At 42.4% G+C, this 18,515-nt stretch overlaps 1 protein-coding gene across 2 annotated transcripts in view; it reads left to right on the top strand.

Moving 5' to 3' along the window:
• The window catches only part of ACVR2A (activin A receptor type 2A), a 99,836-nt gene extending 83,009 nt beyond the window's left edge, over positions 1 to 16,827 (top strand). For both annotated transcript variants that reach the window (XM_082260342.1, XM_082260341.1), the window contains 7 exons: positions 1,880 to 2,023; positions 4,290 to 4,433; positions 6,780 to 6,925; positions 7,051 to 7,165; positions 10,192 to 10,330; positions 13,789 to 13,919; positions 15,949 to 16,827. In XM_082260342.1, coding sequence (XP_082116468.1) covers positions 1,880 to 2,023; positions 4,290 to 4,433; positions 6,780 to 6,925; positions 7,051 to 7,165; positions 10,192 to 10,330; positions 13,789 to 13,919; positions 15,949 to 16,143 — 1,014 coding nt within the window. In that variant the 3' untranslated portion in view covers positions 16,144 to 16,827. The remainder of the gene's footprint in view (positions 1 to 1,879; positions 2,024 to 4,289; positions 4,434 to 6,779; positions 6,926 to 7,050; positions 7,166 to 10,191; positions 10,331 to 13,788; positions 13,920 to 15,948) is intronic.
• The last annotated feature ends 1,688 nt before the right edge of the window (positions 16,828 to 18,515 follow it).

Here is an 18,515-nt window from a genome sequence, read left to right as displayed (position 1 = left end):
AGTTTAAAGTATAGCCAAAGTTTTTTTTTTTTACTTTATTTCTCCGAAGGATCACAGGAGTGCAGTTGATCTTTTTTCAGCATACAGTCGGCTGATGTCACAGACCCAGTCCAGGCTCTGAAAAAGGTCCCGACATGTGCTCAGGATCCACACAGAAGCCTGGACCGGCAGTTGTCTCAATGAGCTGCTGAAAGCCTGAGCCAGCTGCTCCCTCCACCTCCACAGCCCAGCTCTCTAGTGAGCCCTAAAGGGGAGAGCAGAGAGCTGGTGACTGACAGTCATGGCACTCTGCTCAGAGCCGAGGGGAGAACTGAGCGGTCAGTGGCGTTTGATCACTCTGTTCCCATTGAAGAGATGGTGGGGGGACAAATTCAGCATCAGATCCACCTAGTTGAGAATAAGTTTTTTTTTAATAGCTCAAACTTTTAAGTGCCGGTTCACATTTCTGCGATCAGAGATCGCATGTAATTCTGAGCGCACTGCTCCTAAAATTACATGCGATCTCTGTGCGGTGCAAATTCAGCCTTACAGTTTGTATGGCTGAATTCGCACCGCAATCGCACCCAACTCGCACAGGACCCTTTTTTTGGTCCGCAGCAGAATCGGATCGCACAGTGGTTCACACTTGTGCGATCTGATTCTGTGCGAACTTTCAGATCACACTGCGATATGCGATCTGATCTGGGGGTGTCGTTAACTTTTAATTGACACCCCCAGCGTATCGCATATGGCAGTGTGAACTGCGAGGAGTGCGGATGCGGGAACATGCTGTATATTCGCAGCTTTCCCGCATCGCAGAAATGTGTGAACTGGCACTAGATACTGGGTCTTGCTGCCATCTTCCACCAGGAAGATCCCGCATTTAGGTTGAGTACTTAGGTATTCTTGTCTGAATGAGCCTTCAGAAACACCCGCTGTGTTTACATTAAAGGGCTCAAGATTTTGATGCAATAGAAAAAGCTGGGATTTTAGTGCCTCTGTTGTAAACTTTGAATTTCCCTACAATGCCTATAGCTACATATGGGGGCTTGTTTTTAAAAAGTTTTTACTGCTTAATTATTTATATATTATATGTTGGTGTGTGTAGTCTTGGGCACAGGTTCACTTACATTTAGGTAGAGGGTGACACAAGGGACCCCATTTATTATCGGGGGTTAGTTAAGTGCCGAGCGTACACGCAGATGCTTGTTTACGTTTCCCCGTATGATCCAGAAACCGATTTCCTTTCCTGCATGAGGATCCTAATTCTGAAAAGGCCAGCAGTTAGTGTTTTCTTTTATATTATGCAATAAGCTTAGAATGCCAAGAATTGATGGGCAGCAGCTTCCACCTACATAAATCTATCCTCTCTCTCCTAATTATGTGCAGGCTAAAAATAAGGCTTTCAATTTAATCTATAGTTAGGGTTTTATAGGTAAAATCGGGCCAGAAAAGCCATTTCTAGGAATCGTAAAGCTCCTTCGGTCTTTCTCATTTTCCAATTTTAAAAGCTGTGTGCTGTCCCATAAGCCATCTGTAATTTTGTGTATTTTGCTTTCAATAAGGTTACCAAACGTGCAACCATTCTTTAGCAATCACAACCATTATTTAATTCTTATTTTTTTTTACTCTGGTTTAGTGCGTTTTGCACTATTATGTAAGCCTGTGTAAATCCTATTCTTATCTATGTATATGCATGTATTCAACACAAATCGTAATGGTCTAAATTAATGACAAAAACAGATTTTTAGTTTAATATGGCTGAATATGGAGCTTTACCATTCCGGGTTACACTGACTGTAAATGAATGAAAAGTAATGCTAGACTTTTGCATGTATGACAATATTGGCTTAATAAATTGGTTTTAGAGAGACTGTAACCCTCCCTCCCTCTCTTTCAGGATCCAGGACCTCCACCACCCTCTCCGCTGCTGGGGCTGAAGCCTCTGCAGTTACTGGAAGTGAAAGCTCGGGGGAGGTTTGGTTGCGTGTGGAAGGCACAGTTGTTAAATGAACTCGTAGCTGTCAAAATATTCCCCATACAGGTATGTGCAGGCATGTTTAAACGTGATCTTCCAGATACTTCAACCCGATTGCTCGGGCTTGTTACCAGCATTCAGAGTGTTCTAGTGAAAAATGTGTTTTTAGGAAATGTTTCTTCGAGAAATCTTCTCTTTGCTGGCTTTATCCAGACTGAGTGACTGTTTAATTCCTGCCGTGACTAGGAGCAAACATGATCGGTGACATCACATAAAGTATATCCTGAACTTGTCATCACTTGTGCATGCTGATTTTTATTTTATTTTTTATATCCCATGGCTAGTCAGCTCCAGTTATTGGATCTATTACACTCTTGAGGAACTAATACCTACATCAGATCCAACCTAGTATAAGCCCCACTGTCTCCAGCCTGTTTATGCAATTTTATAAAGGATATGTCTACTTTAGTGTAGCCATCACTCATTTACAATGCCCCCCCCCCAACACCAGCACCCACCCCAAGTGTTATGGTTGGTGTTGGGGGGAGGTATTTGAGCTTTGGAAGTAAGTGATGGCTATACTGAAGTTGGGAGGTCTGCAAATATTCCCCATTGAGCCACATTTGCAACCCCCCTACCACCTTAGGCCACAATAGGCAGCAAATGGGGGTGTTTACATGCTGTGGCAAAGTTGGCCCAGTTTGGTAGCGATTGGTGGGCGGGAAAGGCAACTGAGCGCTACACATTCAAGTCAGTGGGGAAGCACCGTAAATGCCCTGCTACCACGTGCAATGCGCAGGGTTGCGGCTCGTTTGTCGCAAAAATTGGGTAAAATAGGCGATGAGGGTGTTGAAGCATTTCCTCACCACCTGTCAATAGACTCTGAAGCACAATCCAAATGTGGATCGGGTTTGAGTCGGGGGCGATCTGAGTGCATTTTTTAAATCTACCCTTCCAATTACTCGCACCCACTCCTCTTAGATCTTTGCTGCTTAACCCACTGTTAACTGCACAGCAGCCATTAAGTCTCCCAGCCTGACTTTTCCATGAATAGACACTGCAATATTGATTTTATTCCCATGGAAAGGCTGGCTACTTTACATTTTTGTAGTCACGCAGTTTCTGCAGACATGAAACTAATAACTTGGCATGTAAGAACTGGGAGACTTTTGAAGCCATCGCCACTGCTCCAAGTAGACTGCACAATAAAGAGGGCTTAGAATCTAAAAGGTGGGGGGCGGGCAAAAAAGTGTGTGGAGATGAGCTGATGGATAAAAATAAAGGTTTATCTGGTAAATAGGGGTGGGATAGCCCAAAAATGTTAAATGTGTGTGGCCTGCTCAGTTATAGATTTCCACATGATGTGCTGACAAGTTTTCCCCTAGCTACTTGACAAAAGTTGATTGAAAAAGCGACACTCGCCAAGTTGGGTGGTGCTGACAAGGCCAGGTCAACTTTAAATGGTGTGTGGCAGGCTCGTGCTAGGTACACACTAAAGGTTTGACCAGGAGGGTAAAGGTTTGACCAGGAGGGTTGAGCGAAACAAAAACCCGCTGTATTAACTAAGCTGTGCCTTTGTGTTCTTACAGGGTGATCAAACCCCCCTCCCCCGCCAGAACACACTGATCAGCGCTCGCAGCTTTCGGCTGCAAGCGCTGATCGGATGATGGTTTTCTAGCATTCCCGTTTGACAGAAGCTGGTCGTTAGGCTGCTGGCCAAATGTCGTCCGTTTTCTGGTAGATCCCCTGATATTTGGCTTGTTGTTACCAGCCTTATCTCTGTTTACTCTTTTTTAGACCATGTCATACCCATATTTAGAATGTAATGTATCATGGTAGCAGGCCAACACCTCTTTGACAGTCAGGGGGTTATTCTCCTGGGTGGCAGTTGTCACTTTTAAATTCAGCTGCAATCCGAGATCTGTGAATTCAGCTGAAATCCGAGATCTGTGAATAAACAAACTACAATTCCTGTCTGCCACCACAGAAGACAGACAGACATGTAGTTCTTAGTAAAATTGATTTACTGCATTTCCAGTCCCTTGACACTTCTCCAGCTTGGTAACTGAAAGTCTGTACCTTTGTACAGACAAGGAGCTGGAGGAAGGGTTTGCAGGAGCCCATGCATTGTACCCATGATCCACTGATGTTTTGCAGGGTCAAAAAAATTAATAAATGCAAATATGGGTGCATTTTTCTTTTTTGCAAAAGGTAGAGTTAGGTTTTAACTTGTAAGATTGGCTGTTAGTGATGACTGATGCCTTTATTACTCTAAGAGGTCCATCTACTGTGAATCCTATTTCTATCTGACAACTTTTGTTTTGTCCTTTAGGACAAATTGTCGTGGCAAAATGAATATGAGATCTACAGCCTGCCTGGCATGAAGCATGAAAATATCTTGCAGTTCATTGGAGCAGAAAAACGTGGCACCAACCTGGACACAGATCTCTGGCTCATAACCGCTTTCCACGAAAAGGTTTGATTCCTTTTAGACATTAAAGTCTTGTTCATCAGTGATTTTTGCATTCATATATTTATCTTTTAGTTACGTGATGGCATAAACTTAGTGCTATTTTTCTTTTAAACACATTCCTACCACAGATTTGCTAAAGTGAAATATTCATAGTCCTTTTCACTTTTATTCACTTTGGTCACTTTAGGTTAACCCTGTAGTTAATAGGATTAAGATGTAGGTGGACCAAAAACAAAAATGTTAAACTTAAAGGCTGGGTGAAAATCACATGCGATGTCTGTGCAATGCAAATTCAGCCAAATCGCACCCCATTTGCACCAAAAAGTTGCAGGACCTTTTTTTTTTTTTCGGTCCACACTAGAATTGAATCACAAGGGTCTTTTGTGGTCAAATTCTTAATCCAATATTTAATAAATAGTATTAGAAACAATTCATTTAGAGCCTTACTCCAGCTATTTTCTTTTAGATTTGGTTAGTGGAGAAAAGTTAAAATTGCTGCTCGGTTTTTTTTTTTTTCCTCTGAAAAATGTTTTTGGTGGTTGTCTGCATTGGAGGAAGATCCAGTCACTACTTGACCTGACAGCAAGTGAAGGGAAATATCTCCAATAGAGAAACAGTTGTAAAAACCCAAAGCCAAAAATGTGTCATATTGTCTCTAATCACCAGAACGGTGAAGAGGGTGTGCTGCCCTATGTTGGCCCCATCAATTATCTATTGCCAGAACACCCCAGCACAGGGTGTTTTATTTATATATATATTTATATATATATATATATATATATATATATATATATATATATATATATTACACGGTAAAACAGTTTGAGACCCAAAGGTTCCCTTTATTAGGTGTCCAAAAGCAAACACATACTTGAGTGTGACACAAATGTATAAATGCCAAATAAATGGACGGCAACCTGGGACACTTCCATCTGAATGTGGTATTTATCATGCTCTTTCCAGGGTGATGCTATGAATAATATAGTAGTGCACAGCCAAGAATACAAATTAAAATGGATCACCGTTTATAGTAAAATTCCAGCTTAAACTTAAGCCTTAAAAATGTCCTCTCCTAACACCTGTGCTTACTAACCTGTGTGAGAAAGATGTGTATACTTATTTTTAGGCCCCTCTAGTCCATGTCATGTGAATTATGTGGTCATGTGACCTGTGTCAACCAGCGATGGCTGAAGGGGAGAGGAGGGAGTGCCAACACCAGATGGTCTATAGAAGCTGATGGATGACGTCCCTGCTCCTGGCTTTACTAGTTGTTGGAGCGCTCTCTCCCCTCTTGCAGTCGCTGTTGGCTAACACAGGATCACATGACCAGACCTGAAAATAGGTGTGCATGTATTTACATCTTTTTTTTTTTTTTTTTTTTGGACCGGTTAGCCAGCATAGGTGCTAGGAGGGCAAGGGGACATTTTTATGGCTAATTAGATTTAAAGCTGGAGTTCCACTTTAAATAAGTAACAATTTAGAACTTGTCTTCTGCTCTGTGTAATAAACCAGCTTTGTGTCCTGATGACCATTGTCAGTGGGACAAAAAGTGAGGGAAAACTGAAAAATGTAGTTGCACCAAAACGGAAATAAAGGAGACCTCTTCCAATGGGAGCACACATCAGAGGTGATTTCCCTAATTTTAGGAAGATTTTCTATTGTCTACAGGACAGGTTCAAAAGTAAATCTATAACAAAAACTGGTTACGGTCCACACCTGTAACTGGTCTCTGCAGCAAGGAGCATTGGAAGGGCAATGCATATAACAAGACAAAGATTTCCAAGCTCTCCTTACCGACCAATCAAATTGACCTGTCCAACAGTACGTGTTTAAAAACAGGGGTTTAGTTGCACACATTTGCAAATACATGCGTAAGCCACAGAGCCCCGTCAAGGCACCCCATCCTAACTCTAAATTCTATGAGTCTCCAACAATGGAAGCACATGCATTTAATGGACAGGTGTAGGACAGATATACCTGAAGGGAGCCCACCCCTTCTTAAAGGCACAGGGGCACACTGAACACTTAGCCTATAGCACAAGGGCAGCAAAGATGTCAGTGCGTTGCTTGGTCAATATAATCTATAACAAAAACTGATACTTAACTGTCCACACCTGTAACTGGTCTCTGCAGCAAGGAGCATTGGAAGGGCAATGCATATAACAAGACAAAAAGATTTCCAAGCTCTCCTTACCGACCAATCTCCCCAATAGGACAAAATTATTTATTTATTTATTTTTTTTTTAACTGTCTTGACAGGTGTTTGAACACTGCCCTAATCTAAGGGACACAAGCCATTACCCTTTTAAACAATAAAAGATTTTGAAGTCTTTCTCTCTTCTTCTGCAGGGTTCGCTTACAGATTATCTCAAGGCAAATGTGCTTACTTGGAATGAGCTGTATCACATTGCTGAGACGATGGCTAGGGGCCTGGCGTACCTCCACGAAGATATCCCCAACATCAAAGATGGCCACAAGCCAGCAGTAGCCCACAGGTAAAGTCACTTTTGGCCATTTTGGTTTTGGTTTGATTGGTACTTCCATTCACTGCTTCGGTAATGCTGGAGGCTCTGGGCTTCCTCAGCTAATCATTAAGCTATGTTTTCCCATCTTTCTATAGGGATATCAAAAGCAAAAATATCCTCCTGAAAAACAACCTGACGGCCTGTATAGCAGATTTTGGTCTTGCTCTTAAGTTTGAAGCCGGTAAATCTGCTGGTGACACACATGGTCAGGTAGGTGTCATGACATGTAGAAATCTCTGTACACAAATGTATTACTTCTGAATAAATGCAATATTACTGGCCACAGGATGAAGAGTTCTGTAGGCCATAACAATGGGCTATGGGCTGGTGTACTGAATCAGGAAGAGTGGGAGTAGGTGGGGATTTCACATACAAGCCTGCCATAACTAGAGCTTTATTCAGAAGATTTGTCTTCCTGGAAATGCTTATTTGCATGTTTTCCCACAGACTATTATCTGCATCTTGATCTACCTAATATTTACTGAGGGAGTCTGTTTTTTTTTTTAACATGTTAATTAATATGGACTGTGCCCTAAATGAATGTGTTATGAGACAGCCAACCTTGTTTTATGTTTCTATACTATACCAGCCAGTCATATTCCTGCTATCAGATTTGCACTCCAGGTTTGACAGTTGGGAGGCTGGTTATTGTGTGCATGACTTAGTGATGTTAAATGATGAGATGAGGCTCAGAAGGTTTTTTACCTTCATGCTTAGTAGAATGCATGAAGGAAAAAAACCTTGAGCCTTTACAACCATTTTAAGTAGAATTTCAGGCAAAATATAAATGGAAAGGTTACACACCTAATGCTTAAAGTTATTGTAAACCTCAGACATGAAATATGAACAAAGCATATCCCTCTATAGCAGGGGTCTCCAAACTTTCTAAACAAAGGGCCAGTTTACTGCCCTTCAGACTTTAGGGTGGGCGGACTGTGGCCTGTGGGGGTAGAAAATGTTGTGTGTCCAGTGGGAGTAAACCGTGCCCTTCTTTGGTGTCAGTGGAAGGACTAGTGACTAATCATTGATGTCAATTGGAGGAATAGTGCTTTATCGTCGATGGAAGGAATTGTGCCCTTTTGATGGTGCCAGTGGGAGAAATAGTACCCCATTGTTGGTGTCAGCAACAGGGATTATTCCCCATTGTTAGTGTCAGTGGATGGTATACTGCCCCATGTGCAGGACAAATGGAAGCAAAGGGCTGTAATTTGGAGACTACTGCTCTACAGCAGTGTTAATTTCGTCGACTAAAACCGACTAAAATGTTTTCGTCGACTAAATTAACACCATTTGTCGACTAAAATATGACTAAAACTAAAACCATTCAGATGACTAAAATACGACTAAGGCTTCTTTCACACGATCCGCCTCCGCAGGCGGATCCGTGTTGCTCAGCGGGGATCGATCCGCGATCCCCGCTGAGCCGGGCGGATGACAGCTCCGTCTCCGCTTGCAGAGCGGAGAGGGAGGTGTCTCAGCACCCGCTGCCCTCTATGGGGGATCGGAGGAGAGCGGACCGCTTGTCCGCTCTCATCAGCTCCGCTCCGATTACTGAACGGATGGAAAAATAGGGTTTCCATCCGTCCAGATTTCAGCACAGGATCGGATGCGGATGGCAGCGGGTGTCAGCGGAGGTGACTTCCGCTGACACCCGCTGCCCCATAGAGCTGCATGGAGGATCCGATCAGATCCGCCTAAAAAACTGACAGGCGGATCTGATCGGACCGCCCGTGTGAAAGAGCCCTAAAACTAAAATGGCATTTTAGTCAAAAGACTATAACTAAAACGAAATTGAAATTTGCTGCCAAATTTCATAAATAATAACATATTAGATTTTTCACTCCAGGACCAGCAGTAGTATATAATGAGTTTGGAAATTGTAGAGAAATGCTTAAATAATGCATTACAAATTACAATTGAACTACACCCATTCGATTATAGATGACTAAAAATGAGTTTTATTCGACTAAAAAGTAGGACGTTTTAGTCGACTAAAATGTACTGGAGTTTTAGTCGACTAAATACGACTAAAACACTAGCAGAAGACTAAAATGGGACTAAAACTAAAATGCCATTTTAGTCCTAAGACTAAAACTAAATTGAAATTTGCTGCCAAAATTAACACTGCTCTACAGTGTGTACTTGTCTCAAGAGCACTTCTGTCTGCTGCCTCAGATCTGTCTGCATGATTCACTTATTTTCCTGACCGCAAGAGAAAAGAAAATGATGGGAGGGATCTCCACCGCACACAGCTTGTGATTGACAGCCTCAGCTCTGTTCTTGCGTGAAGAGGGCAGGGTGTCCTGATCCTCCAATCAGTGCTCCGAACTCTCCTCACTAGGCTCTGCAGAGTAGAATTTCATCTCTACGCCCCGTTTTTTCAGACAGCTTTATAAATTAAGCCTTTTAGATGTAGCGAAGATTCGGCAGATAAAGTACAAGGTATGCAGGATTTGTTTGTATCACCTGTGCTCAGTCACTTCACTGGGTATATGTGAGGTTTTACAACCACTTGAAGCTTTCCTTATACTGGTAAATCTATTTGTAATCTCTCCTTCAAATCCTGCCTGTGGTGCTGCTGTGGCCTGCCTGCACTGGGCAGGGGATCCGAGGTCTAGAGAAGATGGACACGGTGAGGTCACTGCATAGCATAATTGGATGAGGGTAAAGGGCCATACACACTATAAGATTTTCTGCAGACTTTGTCCTTCAGATTTACCTTTTCTATGTAGTGCAAGGGCCTGCCAGATTACATACAAATTGAAAGTGTTTAGGTTTGACCTCCTATTATATGGTTTTGGTAAATCTAAACGAAAAAGTCTTCAGAAAATCTTATAGTGTGTATGGCCCTTAACAGAGGGCCAACAAAGCCATGTTACTGCTGCTGAATTCGCAGTATTGTCCGCCCTCTAGTTCCTTCTACCCCATAATGCTATGTGATGACATCACTGTGTCCATCTTCACACCCCATTGTCAGCCAGCACTCTGATCCCATATATATATATATATATATATATATTATTGGTGTCATCATGTCGCTGCCCCATCATTCTTCCCAGCCTGTCTGCCCTGGCACGGGTCACCGAATAACCATAATGAAAAACACTTGACGGAGAGGGCTGTAGAGTCTTGCCTTCTTACTTTAAAGTTTTTTTACTTCATGTTATCACCGTTATACCTGAATCAATTGAGTTGAATTTTAAGTATTCTGTCTGACTGTGGTGTTGGTGTTTCAGGTGGGAACGCGGAGGTACATGGCTCCAGAAGTGTTAGAGGGTGCTATTAATTTTCAGAGAGATTCCTTCTTGAGGATAGACATGTACGCCTTCGGTCTGGTCCTGTGGGAACTGGCAGCCAGGTGCACGGCATCTGATGGTGAGTACAGTCAAACTATATAGTAGTAGAATAATGAACTTAATAAAACCACTGAAACTTGAGTGTTCCTAAACCCACAACAGTAAACTCAGTCTGTATATGCAGTAAAGCATGCTTGTTATACTCGTTGAGGAACCTAACACCTGCACATTGTGTTTATAAAAAAAAAAAGCATTTTGATCCTGTCTTCTCTGATCCTCCCATTCTTCCACAGTCCTTAATCAATGTTCTGTACAGAGCCTTGGGGGCACTCTGCACATGCTCAGTTTGAAGTGTATTGCTAGTGAGTGTTTTTTTTGTGGGAGGGGTGCATGTGATCGGCACAGCGCCAATCAACATTGTCCAGACAAGAGGGTCAGGGGTCAGCCTCCTACCAGCTTAAACCTGTGCTTGGCCGAACACTGATAGAAGTCACAAGACTGTTGTATACGGCTGATGAGAAAAGGTATATAGCTGTTTATATTTACTAAAAAAAAATAATTGCATTTCCATGTTCTGTGTACTGAGGGAGAATAGATATAGTGAATGCAGGCTCCTAGGTTTACTAACACTTTAGGAAACACAAGAACTTTCAGGAGTCACTGAAAGTTTGTAAAAGTCTGTGGAATACTTCTAGCTCCTGAAGACAACAGTGTTTCAGATGCTTTCCTTTCCATCGTTTTTTTTATTTTATTTTACCTGCATGTGCCTTTTGAACTTGATAGAGAATTTTGATTACTTCAGGAATGTCAGTTCCCTGGCACAGCACATTTCTCATCGCATGTAATGGTCCCCTCTCCTTTTGGAATTGTCCTAATGTTTGTATGTGATGGCCCAGCTCCTCCCCGCACCTCTCTGCATAACCTTTTATGTAGTGGCTGGGAGAGGAGCGGAGGGGGACTTGGTGTTGATGGGAGTATCAGCTCTGAGTCTGCTGGGGCTGCTGACATCACATCCAAGATGGCAGTGCCCAGCAGAAGTCTCTGGGCTTTTAGATGTTTGCACAACAGAAGCTTATAAACAATCCAATAAACTATCTTCAGGGTGGGTTTGATTTAAATCCATAATAAAAAGGCTTGATTAAAATCATAATTTTTAAAGAGCAACTGTCATCTCTGTGACACAGCGACTCCCCTCCTGACCTGCTGTTGATTCGCCAACAGTCCCATTCACTTTAATGAAGCGGCTGGTGATACTGCAGTGACACAACAAAGTGGTGAGGGACATGGCGGCAGCAGGTGAGTGGATGCCCGCTAACAGGTGCTGCCATGATGAATCTGAAATGGCAGTTTCTCTTTAAATGGAAGGCCTTATTCTTACTGGTAGGTAGAATCTTTAAGATTTGCAAACAAAATTAAGGTTTACTATTTAAAATAATAAACTGTCAGGTTAGTAAAACAGCGATATCTGAACCGATTCAATAATACAGTTTGTTGTGTACATAGATTTGCAAAAGAATGGGATAAAAGATTATTCCTGAACTTTGTTTTATCTCTTGGTTACTGTGAAATTGTGTAAAGGCATCAATGCAGTGCATGTTATCGCAGCTTGCAGAGCTTGGATTCAATTAATGAGTTTACCAAAAATGTAAATATTACAGAATATACAACCTCATGCTACATAACTAAGCCCCATTTCATGCTGAATAAACTAAATTATTATTGTATGTAAGGGCCGGTTCACACTATATCAAGTGCGCCGATCGCATGTAATTCGGAGCGCACTGCTCCTTCATTACATGCGATCGGATGTGCGGATGCGAATTCAGCCATGCACTTTGTATGGCTGAATTCTCACTGTATCCGCGCCAAACATGCACATGACCCTTTTTTCCAACCGCATCAGGATCAGAGCGCACAGTGGTGCACACTTGTGCGATGCGATCCTGTGCGAACTGTCAGATCGCACTGCGATATGCGATCAAACGGGGGGTGTCGTTAACATTTCATTGACACCCCCTGCGTATCGCATATGGCAGTGTGAACTGCCAGATGTGCGTTTGCGATGCGGGAACAGGCTGCGAATTCGCAGCTTTCCCGCATCGCACAAGTGTGACCCGGCACTTAAATAGAAAACTATCTTTAGATAGATTTTTACTCCAAAACATTTTATTAAAATAAATGTAATACAAATATAAAAATCTGATTTTGATTTAAACTTTTCTTTAAAAAAAAAAAAAAAATCATTGATTTTTATCCTCCCTGATTATGTTAATAGAAAATTGTTGTTGCAGTGGATGGTCTGGCAATTGGGTGTTTTTAACGCTCCATGCACATTAGTATTTTTCATAAGCTTGAAAAAAAAAAAATGCTGATATAATTTTTGTGCCAGCTTCTAGTAGGGTTTAGGAGCATTAATTAGCGTTGTTGCAGTACATGAAGAAAAATAAAGATTAAAAAAAAAAAGCATTTTAGTAGCAGCTTACTTTGTTTTTTGTTTTTGTTTGTCACACTTTTAGCCCCCGTTCACACTAAGGCGACCTGTGAGGCGACCTGGTCGCCTCACAGGTCGCCGCAGGTCGCCTCCCATAGGGAAGCTGCGGACCCGTTCTAATAGGAGCGACACAAGTCGCTCCGACTTAGAAAAAGGGTCCGGAGCTTCTTTGGGGCGACCAGGAGGCGACCGCCATAGACTTCAATGTTATGAAGTCCGTGGCGGCCGCTCCGAGGTCGCGGCGCGCTGCTCGCACCGTGATCTCGGAGGTCCCCGGTAGTGTGAACCGGCGCTCAAGTTGCTGCTATTAATTAGGAGCCTAGCGCGGTTTTCACCTTTTGAAATTTAGAGAATAATTTAGGAGCATTTCGGTTTTTTTTTCTGCTGGAAAAACTCTACAAAAACAATTTTTTCTGCTCTTAGAAGCTGAAGCCCAAAAAATGCTAATAGCTTGTAGTATGCGTAGACGCATAGCATAGGAGAACATTAGTTGGCTTCTAGGAGCTTAAAAAAAATACGAATGTGCCTAAAGCCCCATTTCACCCTTTTTGTTCCTGCTGTACATAGTTTTTATTTTCTGTTGCAGCTTACAATCTGTATTTCCTCTTTTTTTTTTTATTCTTCGTTTCGCAGCATCCTTTGGGCATTATTCTTTTTTTTTTTTTTTTTTTTTTTTTTTTATTAGGGAATGCAACTGCCTGTCATGCATTGTGCAGCTCACATCACCCTCTGGAGAAAAGCAGTGCATGCAGGCGCTCCAGAATATTTTTTTCTTAAGCTCTGCCACCAAAAAAATAAAAAATGTATTGGTGCCGTGTAAGGATTTTGGAGCAGCCTGAAATCATTTTATAACCGTTTAACACCGATTATAAATAAATTTGTGTGGGCACATTACAAATGTGTCGTTTTTTTCCTATTGTGTTATACTTGTGCAGATTCACACTGAATATTTAGAACAGGACAGTCTTTTTGAATCAGTGTAGTAGATGAATAAATAGCTCTCCAGTTGTACACTAAGCCTTAATGTGTCTGGATCCTTTTCTCAGGTCCTGTGGACGAGTACATGTTACCATTTGAGGAGGAAGTAGGGCAGCACCCATCTCTGGAGGACATGCAGGAGGTGGTAGTACATAAGAAGAAAAGGCCCATTTTAAGGGAATGTTGGCAGAAACACGCAGTAAGTAGGAAAACCTTTTGCTGCTGTTGCCATGAATGTGGTTGTCTTATGGCTCTTGTTTTCTGAGGTCGTTGAAGCTGATAAGAATGTGTAATATTTTTTTGTATGCTTTCAGTACACCTAATACCCAGTCTCTTTGTAAAAATGTAAATATAAAAAAAAAAGCTGCTGTAGTCCAATGTGTCAACATTAACCTTGAAATAACGTAGAACATCACTGGTAATCTGGAATGTGTGCTTCAGATCACAGATACTAAAGAGAAAAATGGGCGGGTTGCATCAAGATTTGCATGTCTTTTCCCTGGGATGTTCAAACTACTTTTGGAACTAAATTATTAATGAGCTGTGGGAGGGCTGGGTTGCTAGCAACTTTTTGACTAGCTAGACGCAGTGATGGCGAACCTTGGCACCCCAGAGGTTTTGGAACTACATTTCCCATGATGCTCATGCACTCTGCAGTGTAGTTGAGCATCGTGGGAAATTAAGTTCCAAAACATCTGGGGTGCCAAGGTTAGCTATCACTGAGCTAGAGGCTGATCAGTCAGGAGTGTCAGTGCCTAGCCACCCCCACTGCTTACACAATGCTGTAATTCTAGTTGGCACAGCAGCTCGCAAGGTTGACATGCTGCAAAGTTTTTCATATACCTCGGAGGTGGTGTCACCCTTGCAAAGAACAGCCATTCAGTTAGCAGGATCACAGGGTATTGTATACTAAAGTGGCATGGGAACAGAAAGAATAGGAAGAGACAAGGCAATATGCAATTCTTTTGCAAGTCCACAAAACATTCTATTTGTATGTTGCCTGTGGTCCTACTTTAAACTGACATGGGGGCAAAAATCTTTACCGTTTCAATGGTTCTCTGCCTTCCCTTCAAGGGATAACTGCACATTTTGCCTAGGTGGTGATATATTACATGATATGCTTGTTTTATTCCTTGTTCCCACAGGCTGCCTTCTCTGCTTCACTGGTGGCAGCTCTCTGACATCATACCGTACAATGCGGGATCAGCAGACCTGCCCTATACAGGATAAGTCTATTCCCAAAAGAATATATTTAATGCTTCACTAGGGGGCTAGTGTGGAATATTGTGTGAAAACGAAATGCCACAGTTCCATGCGTTTTATTTAACCAATTCGGACATAGCTATATGAATTCTCTTACCGGATAATCAGGATCTCCATATTATAAGAGATTAGGGCAGAATACTCCAAATACAGGTGTGATGATGACATTACGTTAGCTACTCCCTACGCATTTTGTCTGTGCAAGGGACATCCTCGGAGAACATAAAGAAGGTGGAAGCTCTCTGCCATCATCCTGTACAATGCAGGACCAGCAGTCCTGCCCTATACAGGATGATGCCAAGGGCCCACCACCATATCGCTGTTTTCATCATCCCCCTTGCAAAACAAGCAGTGAGCCCCTGCAGCGTGGTGGGGGACCCACTGCAAGAGTAAAGATTGTTCATCCCAGGTTCAGCTTTAAAAAGTGGCTCTAAAGTCAGAAGGTTTTTTTTATCTTACTGCATTATATGCATTATGATAAACCTGTGTGCAGCAGCCCCCTCAGCCACCCTAATACGTACCTGAGCCCATCTCGATTCAATGATGTTGCAGGAGTGTCTTGGCTGCCCGAGACTCTCCCTCCTAATTGGTTGAGACAACAGTGTGGTATCACTGCTGCTGTCAATCAAATTCAGTGAGTCAATGAGGAGAAAGGGCTAGGCCTGTGCCGGGGTCAGGGTGCAGCTCCATGTCTGAATGGACACACTGAGCTGCGGCTCAGGTGCCCCCATAGCAATCTGCTGCTGTGGGGGCACTTAACAGGAGGGAGGGGCCAGTAGCGCAGAAGAGGAACCTGAGAAGAGGATCAGGGCGGCTCTGTGCAAAACCGTTGCACAGAGCAGGTAAGTATTACATGTTCTCCATGTAATCTTTTCGTCTTGTAGGGTGAAAAAAAAACAACCTTTGTGTTGAGTAATATCTGCTGTGAATTTCTGATCAATGAATCCCACCCTTTCTCCACCTAGGGGTTGGCGATGCTCTGTGAAACCATTGAGGAGTGCTGGGATCACGACGCAGAAGCACGATTATCGGCAGGCTGCGTGGAGGAGCGGATCATCCAGATGCAAAGACTCACAAATATTATTACCACAGAGGACATTGTAACAGTGGTCACCATGGTGACAAACGTGGACTTCCCGCCCAAGGAATCTAGTCTATGATACTTGCACTAGACCAACAGACTCACAGCTGCTAAGCTAAGGAATGACTCTCAGCGGAAATGGTTGGTCTGTACTGCAAAAGTCCGTCCCTCGGGACGCACCCGGCGTATCATTCCCTCGTGGCCTGCAACGGTTCGGCAACGAATTATGGAATGAATAACACATGAAGAAACAAGGAGACCTCTCTGGACAACTGACCTATTTCCCTCTTCTTTGTTTTCTAAACACATCAGAGAAGGACTGAACCTTGAGTGAACTACTGCTATAAATATATATATATAAAAAAAATATATATATATATGTATATATACACACATATACATATATGTGTATATATATATATCCTATGAATATTTTTTTTTTTTTTTTTTTAAATCAAAGCATTTCATTTCAGATTTTAAGAAAAAAGGGTAACTGTTTTTATTGCATTTGCTGTTGTGTTTCTATAAATGACTATTGTAATGCCAATATGACACAGCTTGTGAATGTTCCCCTGTGCTGCTCTTCTGTGTATAGGAACCTATAAGAAAAGTTTGTGGGACATTTTTAAAGAGGCTTCCAAGCATAGTTTAACCTCCCTCAACAAGCTATACCTCAGTTCCACAGTCTCTCTAAATTAAATTATACCGATGAAAACACTAAGCAATTTTAAATAACCGATCCATGTTGTTTTTTTTTTTTTTTTTTTTTTTTTTTTAATATATATGTATGTATTACAGTTTTTTTGTGTTATTTAAGAATAAACGTGGTAGGTTTTATTTAACCCATGAAAATGTCATCCCCTGCTATCCCATTTTTGTAGTTTATGGGAACCTGGAACCAGCATAAACAAGTGCATATGCTTTCTTGCAAAAAAAATTAACTTTTTTTTTTTTAACCTACTACTTGGCAAGATTCTGCCCATCTGCAGGAATGGTCCTTCCTTTTGTGTTTGTGAGGGGTGTAGGCTGTGCTACTTCCGTCTTGGTTAGAATCTGCTCTTTAAAGCCCACAATGCATTGCTGCAGCGGGTGACTGTTTTTAGAGAGGTGTGGTTGGATGTTATAAGCTCCAAAGAGAAAAGACATGGGTATTCTTGTGTGGGTATTCTTGTGTGGGTATTTTCTTTAAAGATCAGAAAAGAGACAAGCCCACAGACTAGGAAGATTTGTTTTTATTATGAGTGAAAGGTAACACATGGGGAAATCGAGTGGGAAGGGCATAAAGTGTATCCATAGTGAATTTATTACTGTACGTTTACTCAAATCAGGGGTTAGCTTTTATAGTATGAGTCCTGGAATCCCTTCCAGGACTTGTTGGCCTGCTACGTTGAAGGTAGAAGTTTATAAAAACTCTGTAATAGGTTTTGGTTAGGCTGAGTATCTTAAAGTGGGGTAGGACATGATTGTGTTAACTCCACCCCTCTACATACATCACTGCCGGCTGATGGGACTTCACCTTTAATAAGTTTAAAGGACAGAGTATTCAAACTTCTCCCCTCCCTCAACCAGTGGATAGGCACGCAAAATAAAACCTGTCGGAAGGAAACAGAGAATACACTTGCCTTTCTAAGCTTCCTGTTGTGGCGGCTGGGCGAGGGTGGCATTATCCTACTTTGGCCAGATCTCCGAGAATGTAGAGTTGCCCAAATCTCACAAGAAGATGGGTTGCAGTGCCATCTTGTGAGATTTGGACCTGCTCAATATGTCCAGAGATCTTGTCTGCAGAAGGATGACATCACCCCCAGCACTACAGGAATTGCAGGAAAGTGAGGGTATGTAACGATTTTCCCTCCACAGGTTCATTATGCAGTGTTTGTGAAGGGGGGGCTACCACGAATAGGCAGACTTTGCCCTGAAGTGCAAGGTTTGGTTGAAGGGGAACCCAGGAGCGGTCATTCTTTTACTCCTGGCCGGCTGGGGCAAAGGCATGCTTGTGGGTTAATCAAACCATATTTGAACGAGCCTACAGCTATTAGTCTCTGCAATATTTTTGAATGTGCTCATAGCTCAGAAAGTCAACCTTGCAACCTCAATTTGAGGCTGTGTTACTATCTACGGGGGGAGAGATGGTGTTTGTGTGTTCGAAAGAGCCTACAGCCCAAAAGTCAGCTTATGCCTCGTTTCCACTGAGCGGATCGGTTCGGGTCAGTTCGGTACGGTACGCTAATTTGAGTGTTTCCATTATGAAAGTGACCCATATAACAGAACCAAACCGCACCATTCCTGGTCCTGCTTCAGATGTAGGGCCATAGGAAATGGTACGGTACGGTTAGGGCGGAGCTACTGGCGTCACACGATAGATTCCACTGATTGGCGGACAGGAAAACTTCAATGCTCACGTCAAATGAAAGGGCAAAACAAACACCTCATTTGGTGTAAACCCCGCATGGT

This window comes from Pelophylax lessonae (genome assembly GCF_965119305.1).
Source record: "Pelophylax lessonae genome assembly, chromosome: 6".
Lineage (NCBI taxonomy): Eukaryota > Metazoa > Chordata > Amphibia > Anura > Ranidae > Pelophylax > Pelophylax lessonae.
Note: the sequence above shows the minus strand (reverse complement) of the source record. Positions and strands in the feature narration are given on the sequence as shown.